General features: G+C 35.4%; 1 protein-coding gene across 2 annotated transcripts in view; it reads left to right on the top strand.

Annotated features, from left to right (window-relative positions):
- SLC15A4 (solute carrier family 15 member 4) overlaps positions 1–13,558 on the top strand; it is a 31,362-nt gene extending 17,804 nt beyond the window's left edge. The window contains exons 6-9 of one of the 2 annotated variants that reach the window (XR_007506717.1): positions 3,126–3,281; positions 8,603–8,761; positions 12,126–12,426; positions 13,148–13,558. Coding sequence is in view for 1 of the 2 variants with exons in the window: in XM_049805717.1 (XP_049661674.1) it covers positions 3,126–3,281; positions 8,603–8,761; positions 12,126–12,274 (464 nt within the window). In the remaining variant the exon portion in view is untranslated. Of the gene's footprint in view, positions 1–3,125; positions 3,282–8,602; positions 8,762–12,125 lie in introns of both variants that reach the window. The other variant, XM_049805717.1, reaches the window with a different exon arrangement.
- Positions 13,559–13,909: the final 351 nt, after the last annotated feature.

Below are 13,909 nucleotides of genomic sequence, written 5' to 3'. Positions count from 1 at the left end.
AACCTGCTGGCTCACATACAAGTGAATTCAAAACCAGCAATATCTATCTTTATTAATACCAGGGAAAAAAAGCATATCAAGCTATTATAGCTGAGTTGGAGAATGGGTTCATATAGCAGAATTCTTAAAAATTTCAAATGCCTTCTTGTTTCCTATTCACCTACAAATGTAACATATGATTTTGTTGGTTTGATCCTCCCCTAATTCTTCCACAGTAGAAACTGAGAAGGTGAATTCTTTAGGTGGTTATCTGCAATCCGGTTGGAAAGTTTAACCTTTTGGAGTAACTTAACATCCCTTCATCATAACATGAATTTGAAGAGCTTCAGTTGCAACAAATTTGGGGCATAGGAAACTGTTTATTTCTAGCAGGGTTGAAAGCTTCTGTTGGTTTATACGTTTCATAATTTTTTTTTCTCATTAAATGGTATTTATAGAACCCATATTTTAATATTCTTAAAATAAACATTACTTCCAACCATTTCTGCTTTAGAGAGAGATGCTGATTAAAATCTTAAACATGAAGATGTTAATATCTTAACTTGCAATCTTGGAAGTATCTTGATTTGTTTGTGCCATGTTTCCATTTTAACCTATTTATCTAACTGGCATTAGTTGTGGACACTACTTAGGCTGCCTATTAGATTGTTTAGATTATTTTAAATATCTTATAAACTGTGTGAGAATACAACTGATTAGATTTAATGAACATCTGCTGTGCTTCATGCATTTTATTGTAAATTCTGAACAGCAGTATTTAAGGTTATTCGACTGGAAAATCTACTTCATTTGTAGAGTTTGAATAATTATAGCAAGAACTCAAGATTCTTTAATCTTACAGTTTTAGTAGTTAAAACTTGAAGCTTGTCTATCAAAGTTTAAGAAAGAATCAATAGATTCCAGATTCTGAAGTACTCAGCTTTGAAGATAAATTTATGGCAAAGTTTGGTATATTGTAGTTATGCTCCTATGTGGCTGAATGCCTCCTAAATCTGTTTTTATGCTGTGAAGAGTTATCAAACACAATAAGGATCACTAGATGTTTTGAGGTGCAGTAATTTTGTGTTGAATGTGTATGAATGAAATTATGCCTGAATTCTTAGCTGACTGTACTGCTTTGTTTACATTTTAATTAAGTTCCACTCTAAAATGTTTGTCAGCTATATTAAAACCAAAACATCAAGAAATGCAGCTTTCTTTTAATTACATCAGCTATGCATAGTTCAGAGAGCACTGAGGTGGCTGAAGAAAGATACTTAAAAATAAGATGGGTAAGTGGTCACCTAAAAAGAAATGAGGAACGTAGAGAACATGTGGTGGCCTGGCACTAAGAGGTACTAAGTTCAGAACAGTCTTGACTTCAAAACCAGATGTTATTAAGGAAAACACTCTTTTAAGAAAAATTTGGGGGCCTTAAGGTAGTATTTAAACAAACTTGAGGAATTCTAACCTGTTTTCTCACTACAACTCTTGTGTCTCAGAAGATAGGACTGTAGAGCTGTTGTGAGATTTCATACTTGAATAGATTCTGAACTGCTATGAACGAATAAACATGGGTTATACAAATGCACCTTTCTATCCTTTTCAAAGTACTTTGTAAATCACTTGTTAACGTGTGCTCCCTCAGCCTGGTTTTCAGAGCTCTGGCTCTAACTTCCTGCGATGATAAAGTACAATGTTGTCCGTAAGGATGTGATTTCTAGAACTTCTTGTTTAGTTATGGCCTCACCTACAGACTATGTATAGGGACTACAGGGAGCTTTCCTCATGCTTTCTTCCCAGCTTGGGTCTCTTGTCATGACCAGGACTAATAAGAAACTGCATGTCATGGTATGAGATGGTTTTGGCAAACATCAGTCATTCCCTCGGAACATTGTCATTTAGCAGAGAGATGGTGATCTGGTTGACCCCCTTGAGGTTTGTATGTCACAGATTTGGGAAGAAACAGGAGAACAGATATTATATTGTGCATTAGAAATTGCTTGTGCTTGTTTGTATGAAAAGTGCTGTCAATAGCTTCTGCCAACATCATATTAAATGTCCATGTTATCCTTTGCCTGCCTCTAGGAGAGAAAAAGCTAGAAGTGAGGAGGCAGATGTAATCACTTGTACATGGTGTGATATCCATGAAGCATTGTGACTATCATCTAAGCCTTGTACAATTTTTTTTTTGTAAAAGGAGTGATATTTTGTGCCCCAAGATTAGGTCAGAGTTTGCCTCACTAAGTAGAAGGAGACTGAAACTGACAGGCACTAAATGGGAGGCCATGTGTGTATAACACATATTATAGGAAGTAGTGTCATTGACTCAGTCTTGCTCCTCTGAATTGGTGATGAATAAATCCACCTTATTTCCAAGGATATTGAGAGTTCTTTTATAGAGGTCATTTCTGGGCGAAGCAGGGAGTTTTATTAACTATTAGCTATGCGTTTTATGTAAGAGTGAGGCAAATCCTTTAATCTGGGCAACTTCAACAAACATACAGCATTATTTGATATTCACTTTCTATTCTGAACTGTTGTGTTGAACAAGCTAAAAATGGTTATATTTTACACAATCATGTCTCTTTCATTCTACGTTAAGTACTTTCTATGCAATATATTGCTTGTAAATCAAGGTCTGATAAGCTTTTGGATCTCTTGCGATGGCAAGTGTCATATAAGTGTCATGATCACATTCGTAGAGGGTTTTCATAGTTCTACGGGACTAGTGTAGCCATTTCGATAAGCAAAATGGTTTCTAATTTATTAATACAATGGTGGCATATGCAGTGGTTCAACACTGCAAAGTAGTAGTTTGTGAAAATGAGATTGTCTTTAAAAGAAAAAACAACATGGTTTGTATGAGAAAGCTCTTAGCTAATCCATCTGGAAAAGGGTTAAGTATTTGTACAGTTATTGCTACTGAATAAGAATATAATCACTAATTCTATGGCAGAACAACTGTATGTCTTGAAATAACAATAGCAAAAGGAGTCTGCAATGCTTTATGTTGGGAAATAAGGAAATACATAATTCTATTTTATAATTTGTAAATGCAATGCAGGACTGAATCCTAATGTAATTCTTATATGAAGAAACAATGTTTGCATCTTAGGTCAATCTTTTCCCCCCCCTCCATGTAGGAATTCTGGAAAGCAACAGGCTGAAAATTGTCAAGGTTAAAACAATTAATCAGACAATTGGAAATGTTACATACCATGCTGCAGATTTGCCAATATGGTGGCAGATTCCTCAATATGTGCTGATTGGATTCAGTGAAATATTTGCAAGTATAGCAGGTAAGAGTCTTCATGTGTTTTGTATCTGCTTTCATGTCTATCATAAATGATGGAGTCTTAGAAAAGAAATATTTACTTCTCAAATCATTATAAATAAGCTCTGATGTTTCCAAATAAAATATTATACAATATCACTTAATACAAGTGGCAAAGCACACAATTGTCTTTCACATTTGAAAATTGGCTATGTAAGATCTGTTTTCAAGACTGAGTTTCAAGCAGAGCAACACTTAAAATATTTGCATGTCATCCAGTTAGCGTTGGATATTTGCAACCCCTAATAGAAAACAATACACTCTTTCAATATTGTATTTTAAAGAATAGTTTTAATGGAGTATTGTTTCCTCTGAATCGTCCTCTGTGTTGCTAATAAAATTTGTGCTTTTTAATTTTTTTGCCTTAAAAATTGAGCTCACAGTTTAGAAAGTCAATTAGTAAGTGGAAACACCTTTCTGAGGAAAAAATGAAGAAATAAACCATCTTTAGAAAGATTTATCACCAGTTTAAATTCATCTTACTTGAGTTTTTACATCTGTGAAGTAGCTATTTCTTATACAGTTTTATCTGCTTTATTTATAGATCAGTTTTTCTATAGCTGTTTTAGTACTTCAGTGTGATACTATGCAAACTGAAACACTGTTCAAATCTTGCCTTTCTTGAACAAATGCAAGAGATCTTAAATTTCTTAATACTTTTTTGTGTGATGTAGTGTACAGCTGTGTGATCATATTGATTTTTAAGCTGAAAGTGAAGTGGGAGGAGAGGGTGAATAGGGCTATAAAATCTTATTTTCTGGTCTGTTTCATATACATGCAGGGCTCATTAGCAGGAGGAAAGCACAGGCAACTTATCTGTTGTCACTGTGGTATGCCTAACACTGGTTTACTCTGATTAAACAACTGAAATGCTATTGTGAATCTTTTAGCAGTGTTTACTTATCTAGTGCTTGGGAGCAATGCTTAGTTCCCAGTAACAGAAACCTTTCATGCTCATAGAAGTAGCTATTCTGATACTACTTAAAAAGAATTGCAGAGGTACCTGATGTAATATATCAAAACTCCTCCAGTGACTTGATTTAAAAATCATTTAGTATTTGCTCAACTGTAGTTACTTATTAATGTGTTGAAATACTGTTTCAGAATATTGAACTCTGAAGATCATCCATTCAAACTGGCATTACATATAGCTCCTTTTCTTCAATTCCTTATGACAGAATTTCCTGGTTTCATTTCCCCTGTAGGAGGGTACTGTCATTCCTCACCCTGGGCAAGCACAGTGGGTTAAAATGAGATTCTGTAATTCTGTTAAGGTCTTGCTGGTGATAGTCCCAGCTGTCACAGGGCCCATTTGTTCCCCTCTTAGTGGAACAGAAACTTCTACTCCATTGAGTTTCTGGTTACATGTGTTTTACTGTCATCACAGTTGTTAGGAAATAAAACAAGGTGGTTGGATTGCTTGGCAAGTAGAGGAAGAAGTGGGTTTGGGGTTTTTTTTCTCTCATCTGCTCATTTGCTCTAAGTTTTTCTTCCAGCTGTCTGGCCTGGGATTTCATGTGACTGGAAGAATTAGACATATCCATCAAGTATTAAACTCTACCTTAGTTATTTAGTATGTTGGAGGAATTCTTTTTAGATTTGGCTTTGTCTGGTGTGGATTTGTAGTTTTGCGGTATGCCTTCAAATGAACCACTAGTGTACTCTTTCCTTCCTGGTGGACTGGTAGGTTGACATCTCACACCAGGTTGTTGCTGGGAGTGTCCTGTTTGCAGTGTGAATGCAGGTCCTCCAACAGTTAGCTCTATGCATGCACACAGCATGTACCTGAAAACTAGCACCTAGCACAAACTTTTGTGACAGTAAACACAAGATTTGGACCTAAGGTCCTACTGGATTGCAGCAGCTGAAATCCTAGTTCTTCACTTTTTGTACCGCAGCAGTCAGTATTGTAGACAAACCTGTAAGTGTCAAATGGCTGAAGGTCTGAAATCATTGTCTGATATCTGATAAGGGTCTCATTCCTGGTTCCTTGTGTGGATTCCACCCCCCAGTGATGCATAGGCAAGTCCTTTGCTTCAGTAAACAACTAGTAAGATGTGGAGAGAGTTCATTATCTTTAAAGCACACTAAGACCCAAGATGCTAAACCCTTCAGATTCTTAAATGGAAAGTATGCTTTGGCAGTGCAATCAATATGTATCCTTTGCTAGAGGACATATCTGCATAGCCATTGCTGTCCTATATTACAGTACATTTAATTATGTGCGAACAGTAGCCATCACAAATCCGAACACATAAAATCTGAAGATGGAAGTCTTTCTTAAGTAAGTGAGTTACTTATTAAAAATAAGGCTATATTTAGCATTTTTAATAAAAGAGTAAAATGAGTTACCTTTAGTTAGAACTTTAGGGATTGTGCCAATTAAATTTGAACTCAGATACACAGATGACTTAGTTATCAGAAATGCAAGTGTTCATGCAAAAGTAAAAAAATTTCTTTGTCTTACACATTCTTGTTTCTCTGTCAGGCACTGTTACTTCTTTATAGGTGTTCACAAGGAAAAAATCACAAACCTATCTGCAGGTTGTGGAAAGGTCAAGGACTTGATGCATTCTCTGTTGAACTCCAAACTGAGGGTTGGTTTTTTCAACTGCTTTAGTGGATTTCTTCATGAGAAGTAAAGTCTTCAAGGCTTATACTATTCTTATGTGAATACTCTGCAGTTCTGCACTTGCTGGGTCTGTACCAACAGCTTTGTAACTTCCAAAACCGTTGATCAACGTTAGGAAAAATGCAAATGCTTCTCTTTCTTTGAACCAGAAATACTATGCAGATCTTAATTGCTTTGTGTATTACACTTTCATTTGATTTGTTTTGCAAAGCTTTTTTTCCTGCCTTCTGATTGTTATCTAAACTGAATTCTTAGTATCTTTAAGAAGGCCTCTCAAGACTTAATAGATATGCGTTACCAATTTGATATTAAAAGTTGATAAAGGCATCTATTGTGCTATGAAATTCAGCTTTAAAATAAGCAAAATGTTAATGGTTACAAAACTATAGTGATTTGGAAATGTTTGTTTGTTGAGCAAAAAGGGACTAAATATAAGAGTAGAAACATACATCTGGGTTTTTGTTTACTGTAAAACTAAGCATATTCTTATTAAGCCACATTAGTTACACTTGAGGTACCTTTAAAAAGATAACACACATTGCATTAATCTTTTGTATTATTCTGTCAAGCCTCTTAAAGTACCCTTATTTAACTGGGAATCGTAATCTCACATGACAACACCAACTAGAGGGTTTCATTTCAAAACTGCTTGTTTGAGGTAGCATGAAATCGTTATCAATGGCTGCCAGCAGGCAAAAATATCTCCGAAGGCAAAGAAAAGATTTTTTAATTCTTTATGTCAGATTAAATATTAGGGTTGCTGAAAACATTATTCAACTTTAGAAATGTGCCTTATTTTGTTGGAAAAAGTGTACAGTGTTACACCCATTTTGGTTTTTGTTTTGAGTCGTAACATCTTTTTCCGGCTGTAACACTCGCATCCAGTATATCTGTAAAATAAACAAGAGAACAAATGGGCCAGATCCCTTCATGTGATATACTTGAGTTTAACTTGTGCAGAATGTACAAAAGCCTGGTGACCAAAATGTGACTGATACTCTGAGACTTGTGGCAGCTACGATAACTCAACAAGAGGTTAAAAAATAGGCTACTGTATCCTGAGAGTAGTCTACTTTTTTTTCTTTAAGTGAGATTGGCCAGAAAGATACTCCTTGAAAAAAATCTCAATTGTTACAGTAGTGGCAAAGCGTAGGAAAAAAAATTGAGTTTTTAATTCTCAAAATAAATATATTTCCCCTCCCCCCCATTTGCAGATGTCTGTCCATCTCTGTAGCGATTCTCTCATTATGGTTTGAATTTACAGGAACCCACACAGCCGAGTTGCACAAAGAACGTTTCAGTTCCCTTCTAGAATCACAGACAGGTCGCTGTTGGCCCATTCTAACGTGTTTTGCAAAGGAAAAGAGGAGCAGTGTGTCAGTTATCAGAGGTTTCTCAGGTGGCAGTAAAGAGTGGTGTTAGATCAGTGAGAACATACAGTTCCGTTTCTTTTACAAGAACAAAGTTCTGCCCTCACAACAGGCAAATTGACCTATCTGGATTGAAGTGTTAAGCCTTTTCTTGAAAAGGAATGCCAGTGTATTTCTATTAAACTGTCTGGAGTAGCAAAAGTCAAATACCACTAATGGTGTAAATAAAGCATACCTGTATTATGCAAGACGTAAGATTTGTGCCATTGTCACGTCTATAATGCTCTCTGTGCCAAGAAAAAATGTTAGATGAGGTAACATTAATTTTCAGTATGAAGCAGACTGTTTTGAAACAAGCATTTCAGCTGTCAGAGAAAAACCTCTGCAAAGAATGTATTTGACTGTCTCTTGTGAATAATCCCATTTGATTTTTGACAAGAGTATTATTCTAAAAAGGAGAGTTAATCATGGGCATTAGTCTTTGCAAGGCAGAGCCTAACCCAGTGTGTTCTGTTGGTAGTCAAATTCAGTAGCACAGATTTTCAAATTGATGTCACTGGTATGTTTTTCTTGGTTTTATTGGTTGAAATTTGAGTAAGGATACTTTAAATTTGAAGTCCCATTTCTACAAGTCTTAAAAGGAATAGGCTAGCAAGCAATGAGCTCAGAGAATTCTAGATCAAAATTAAATTAAAACTAATTACTGCCTTTCCAGCTACAATTACTTTCTCTGTCTGCACATTCAGAGATACAGACCCTGAGTCTGTGAGAAATAAATGTTTGTGGTCAATGCAAGAGTGACCCTCAGTTCCTGTGTACTTTGTTCTCAGCAGGGAATGCTGTGTGCTTTGTAAATACTGCACAGCAGATAGGTAATACAGAAACAAGTGAGATGGGAAACGTGGAACTTGCCAGGTTAGAATTAGTTTAATAAATTTCTTTGAGGATAATTTTAGATAGAAAAATGAATATGCTGTCTCAGAATATTTCTGTATTTTACATCTATAATATTAACAAGATCAAAGTGCATGTCTCAGATGTTGTCCATTTAATGCGTTGATATATTGATGACCTTTAACAGGGTTCATAAAGCACTTAGAGGGAACTGGGAAGTGATAGGGATTCACTACCTCAATTCCCTGTCTCCTGAAATCCAAGGCTAGTTTTAGGTCTTTAACATACCAGAAGTAGTATACATCTGTAACTTCTGTAACACTAAACTAGAACAAACTACTATTGTTTTTTAGATCTTAGCTTTTTTTTTTTTTTCATCTTTTAATACAGGTCTAGAATTTGCATATTCAGCTGCTCCCAAATCTATGCAGAGTGCTATTATGGGGCTGTTTTTTTTCTTTTCGGGGATTGGATCATTTGTTGGCTCTGGATTGTTAGCACTGGTCTCTATTAAAGAAATTGGCTGGATGAGTAATCACACGGATTTTGGTAAGTTATTTTCAGTGTATTCATAGTCTATAAAGTAGAAGGCTTCCTTCAGAAGCAGTTAAGCATCAAGCATGTAGAACTCTTGAGTCTTAGCACCTTTATTATTTTAAAAATATAAATTTGTCTACTGTTCTGTTAAAGACAAAGTTTCATTTTGCATATAAGTATAAAGTGATGGGACTATGCAAAATGTTACATTGTCCTCCTGAAAGCATGGGAAGCATGCAGGTAGTGTTTTGCCTCTGTAAGGCCTGTCAATTACCTGCTCAGCTGTTACTGTGTTTCATCACTAGAAATTACTTATGAATTTTTGTATTATTTTAGCAAAAAATATTTAAATTATGTGTGGAAAAAGAATATATTTGGTATGAAGTACTGAAATGACTTCCTTCAGTTATGGGGAGTAAAATGTATCCATCTCTTTCTTAGTGATTATTCAGCTTCCTAGTTTCAAGAGACTTCATTGAAATTAGCATGAGTTAATTTTGTATTTCTGTCTGCTAGCTATTTATACTCTTAAAGTGCAATGTATCGTCTGCTTTGTATTGCCAGTTGAAGTTAAAAATAATTATTGGCACCAGTAGGTGGCACCTTGGGAATTTCAGAAAATCATACCATCATCAATGGGCTAATTAGTTCCAACAGAAGGGGTGTGAAAAGCTCTTAAAGCTCTCTGTATACATGGCTTAAAAGTGCAACCTAAACTTACTTTAAATTTGGTATGAGAGAATTTGCCATTTAAACTTGATTTGCATGCTACCAAAAAGTAATGTTGTCTGGAACAGTACATATGCCATAAGTTGTCATCTTTGGTTTATCACTTTTCTTTAAAAAACTGCAAAAGATGACAAGTAGCCTTAACTTTATGGAAGTGTCCTCACCAAATGAAAATTTAATCACATTGAGACTTCCCCCCCCCCCCCAGTCAATTTCAAAATTAGAAGAGCATCTTTTTCTGCAATTCTATATAGAGATAACTCAGTTGATAAGGGCTCAATAGGAGGATAATAATTTCATACAAATTAATACGTGTGGTATTTGATGGTGCTGTTTTAGCCTCTTGCCTTTGTTTTCTGAAGCAGCCCAAGAGAATACAGTGCCTAATATTCTCTTGGTAAAATATTTAGGTTGTGCTAAATATATCCAGAATTGGCTTGAACTGGAAGATGTTACCTTTCATGACTCATTGATCATCTGTTTTGAATAAACTAGTCAGCTGAGTGGATTGTCTTTTGGACAGCTGTCAGAACTGGATATTTCTGCCTTTCTTAATCCAAAGACTCGATATACAGTCGAGCCTTCTCAGCAGCTATACATCTGGCTCAAGGTTAAAGCTCTCAGTGGGCAATTTTGATTTGTAGCATCCATAGTAGCTACTGTTTTAACTGTTTATATCATAACTGTTTATAAATAGATTTTAATTTCTTATAACACTATTGAAAGGTATCCAGTTCACATCTAAAATTTACTTAGGTCTTCCAGGGTAGGAATTATAAGGAAGAGTCTTTATGAATGAATGACTTCTGAATTTTTTTCATTAGATGCTGTATAATAACTATAAGCATGTGCACCGAGTTTCTGCTACTTATGCTAACTTGTGATATCATTTGAGGTAACTGACTGCTTCCAGAATCTACTGAGAAAGTTCATTCTGCTGGCACTTCAGTGTTGGTTGCTGCCATTTAAATGACTGTTATTTCTCTGACAAAAACTGAGATTTCATGGGTTTAATATCCCATCTCATAAAGGATAATTACTACTCTTTAAATACGTCTGCTCTTGAAATGGAGATTCACATGTATATTGTATTTTAAATGTCAAGGAAAGACTCCGTTTAATTTTATTATAAGTTCATTTAATTGAATCTTAAATTTCAGTAATTAAAGTAATTTAATCTGAACATTTATAGGCATGCTCCATGAACAGCTTGCTAGGATCAACGTATACATGACTATTTTTACTCTTTCTAACCTTTTTGATAATCATAATGGTCCGATTGGCTGTGGCTCATGTGGCATGTTGGAAATGAGCCACAATGTATTGTTCTTGGAAGTACAGCAATAGTTAGTGCACATTTCTTAATAGAGGAGTAATGTTTTAACAATGAACTTTCTTAATTTAACAATATTTAATGTGGTACAAATCACTAATTTATAACACCTTTGAGGGAGTATAAAAGGTGAATTGAACCAAAAAGAAACAATGTATGGTTTCATGAATTCTTAATTTTGTTCCAAACAAAGACTGAGATAAAATGTCAGTAATTGCTTTCTTTATATCTACAGCGTTGCCAAACTTTTTACTTAATAGCATTCATTTTTTTGATTCTTTTTATTTTATCTTTGACTTAGCAGAGAAGGGAGTTACAGGCCTCCAGATGCAGAAAGACCATATAGCATTAAGCAGGCCTGAAAAGGCTCCCAGAGAGGACTCTTTAGTATATATAGTACCCCCCAAAAAATCATATTTTTACCTGTTTCAATTAAGCTGTAAAACATAAGAGACTTTTTTTTTTTTCCCTTGACTAAAGCCTTATCACTGCACTGTATTCTCCAGGCTCCTTAAAAGCATACCTAGTAAAGATGGTAAAGGCTTTCAGTTACTAGCCTGTATGAGTGTAGCTTTGCTTCCATCTTGAATGCTGCATTTCACTGGGAGCCATTTCTGAACAGTTTACAAGTCCAGGTCTTTATTTCCAGAAATTTCTTTTTCAAGTCCCTTTAGTGGCCACAGCACAGCGATGTTTTATTTTTTTTGCTTTTGAAATGAGTTGTCTTCTCAAAAAATTGATAAGTGATCGTTATTACTTACATTACGAAGAAAGTAAATCATATATGAAAATACACGTTGAGGTTTTTAGCTGTTTTATCTGAAGTCAGCAAAGCATTGCAATTTTGCAGCATAAGAAACCAGACTTAAAAAACAAGGGGAATGGAGGGGGAAGAAAGGAAGATTATTAGCCTATTAGCCTTTTAAAATTGTTTTGACTTTCATGAAACAAGCCCACTGCTATAAGTATGTAGTCTTTGCACAAAGGTCTTACAGCGGTAGGAGGAGCTTCCAGCAATTTTTTTGTAAGAAATTGTGCAGTAACAGTGTATGAGCTTCTTCAGGGACTGTACTTGGTCTAAGGCATTGAAGCATAAAAGAAAGCAATCCTTGTACTGTGCACATCTTCCTCAGGAGGTCCATCTTTTGCTCTGGATAATTAAAAATGAAATTATGCTGTCAAATGGAAATGTGATTTGGTTTGGTTTTGCCCATGCTTTGCAGAAAAGTCTTCACTACTTAAGCTTGAAAGGATTGACATTTTTATTTGTATACTCTTTATTAATGTTTATTTTTTCTCCCCAATTCTTTCTAGGTAATATTAATGGCTGCCAATTAAACTATTATTTTTTTTTGCTGGCTGCTATCCAAGGAGCAACCCTCTTGCTTTTCCTTATTGTTTCTGTGAAATACGATCATCAAAAATCAAAGATTAATGAAGTGGCTGCCAATGGGAGGATCTGATATCTGTTACAGAGCAGACTTTATTACAGCAGCACACAATGAAGTGGCAGTGTACCCTGAGTCTGCAAGATCTTATGTCTTCTCCAGTGAGACTCTTAATAGACTTGCATGTTACAAGAGTTCTCGCCCCTGCCCCCTCTCGTGTAACGTAGGTAAGTGCCTTATGTTGGCGGGGCTTGTTTCTTGCACTACGTCCTGGCGGAGGACAAACACAAATCTTGGAAGTGTATTAACTCTAGGCATTCAAGTTGCTCTTCGTTAATCGTGAGATGTTTACGTAACTCTTGAAAGTTGGGACACTTACATCTGGAAACTGAGTATAATGAGTCACATGTGACATGGGTTGTTCCTGACTGAAAAACTCTGCTTAGTGTAGAACAGTGGATCTAGAGAAACACTCAACAGTCTCAAGCTTACATTGAGGACACGGGAAAGAAAACATTTTAAAAAAAACCCTCAAGTAGTGGTTACAAGAATAAATTTGCAGTCCTGAGAGTCATTTGGAGGGGGGGACGGGGACGGGGCAGGGACAGGGACAAATTAAACTGCAGATTAGCTCAGATTAAAAAGAAACGTAGTTCTATAATTGTCCTTTCACTGGCAGTCTCTCGAGGATTTAAGTCCAAACTTGCAGTCAAGAGTATCCAATACTGAAGACTGAATTACATGTCACAGTAGCTTGTCATACAGCTGCTGTAAATTTTGGTGCACAATGAACACTTGTTGGGACTGAAATGGTTTTACTTGAGAAATGTTTTTATTTTTGAATCTGCATTAGATGTATTAGGGCAATATGAAAACATATATCTTTTGACAAAGCACTGTTCAGTCTAACGCTGTTACTTCCCTAAGGAATATTCTAAATATTTGCAGAAAGAAAACTGAGATTGAATTCTCAGAAGATGAATGCGCAATAACAATTTAGAAGCCTTTCAGCCAGTTCCTTCAGTCTTGTGTCTTACTTCTAGCTAACATGCTACGGGGTTTGTATCTTTCAGCAACACATTCCTATAGCAGAGCAAATGGTTTTATGTTCAGCCTCTTGAATTTTAATGATTCTACAATTGTACTTAAGATTGTGTGCAGACTGGTATGGAAGATGCAAGGAATTATGCAGAAAAAATAAAAACTCAACTTTTTATTAATGTGTTGAACCTTTATATTTTCCTTTGTCTGCATTTACGTTGTTAAAATGTCCTTTTGTACATGGACATCTTTTTAATGAGTTTACAAAATAAAATGAACTTCCATGCTGTGACTTTTGACCCTGTGTTTCTAGGTGAATAAAATTATACTACAAATATTTTGTTCTTTAGCCTTTATTTCCTAAATGTACAGTAGAATGCTATTACATTTTTAAATGTACACTGGCATTCTATTAGTTTTGTCAGATAATATATTATGCAAGCTATCCTGCCTTTGCCAAGATAAATCAGTGTAGACACTTCAGCTATTATTACATTACTTAGCATGATTTAAAATTGGAGTAACTAAAAGAAAAGAACTAAGCAACATCTCATATGAGGAAAATCTAGTTTCCTTTTCTAACTTTGTTTTAAAAGCTTCATATGCTATGTTTCTGGAATATCCCATTTATAACCAGCTAAAAAAGCCTGGTATTGAGATGGTATAAGC

Source organism: Accipiter gentilis, chromosome 7 (assembly GCF_929443795.1).
Source record: "Accipiter gentilis chromosome 7, bAccGen1.1, whole genome shotgun sequence".
In the NCBI taxonomy this organism is placed as follows: domain Eukaryota; kingdom Metazoa; phylum Chordata; class Aves; order Accipitriformes; family Accipitridae; genus Astur; species Astur gentilis.
The sequence above is the reverse complement of the archived record's forward strand: the minus strand, read 5'-3'. Positions and strand labels throughout refer to the sequence as shown.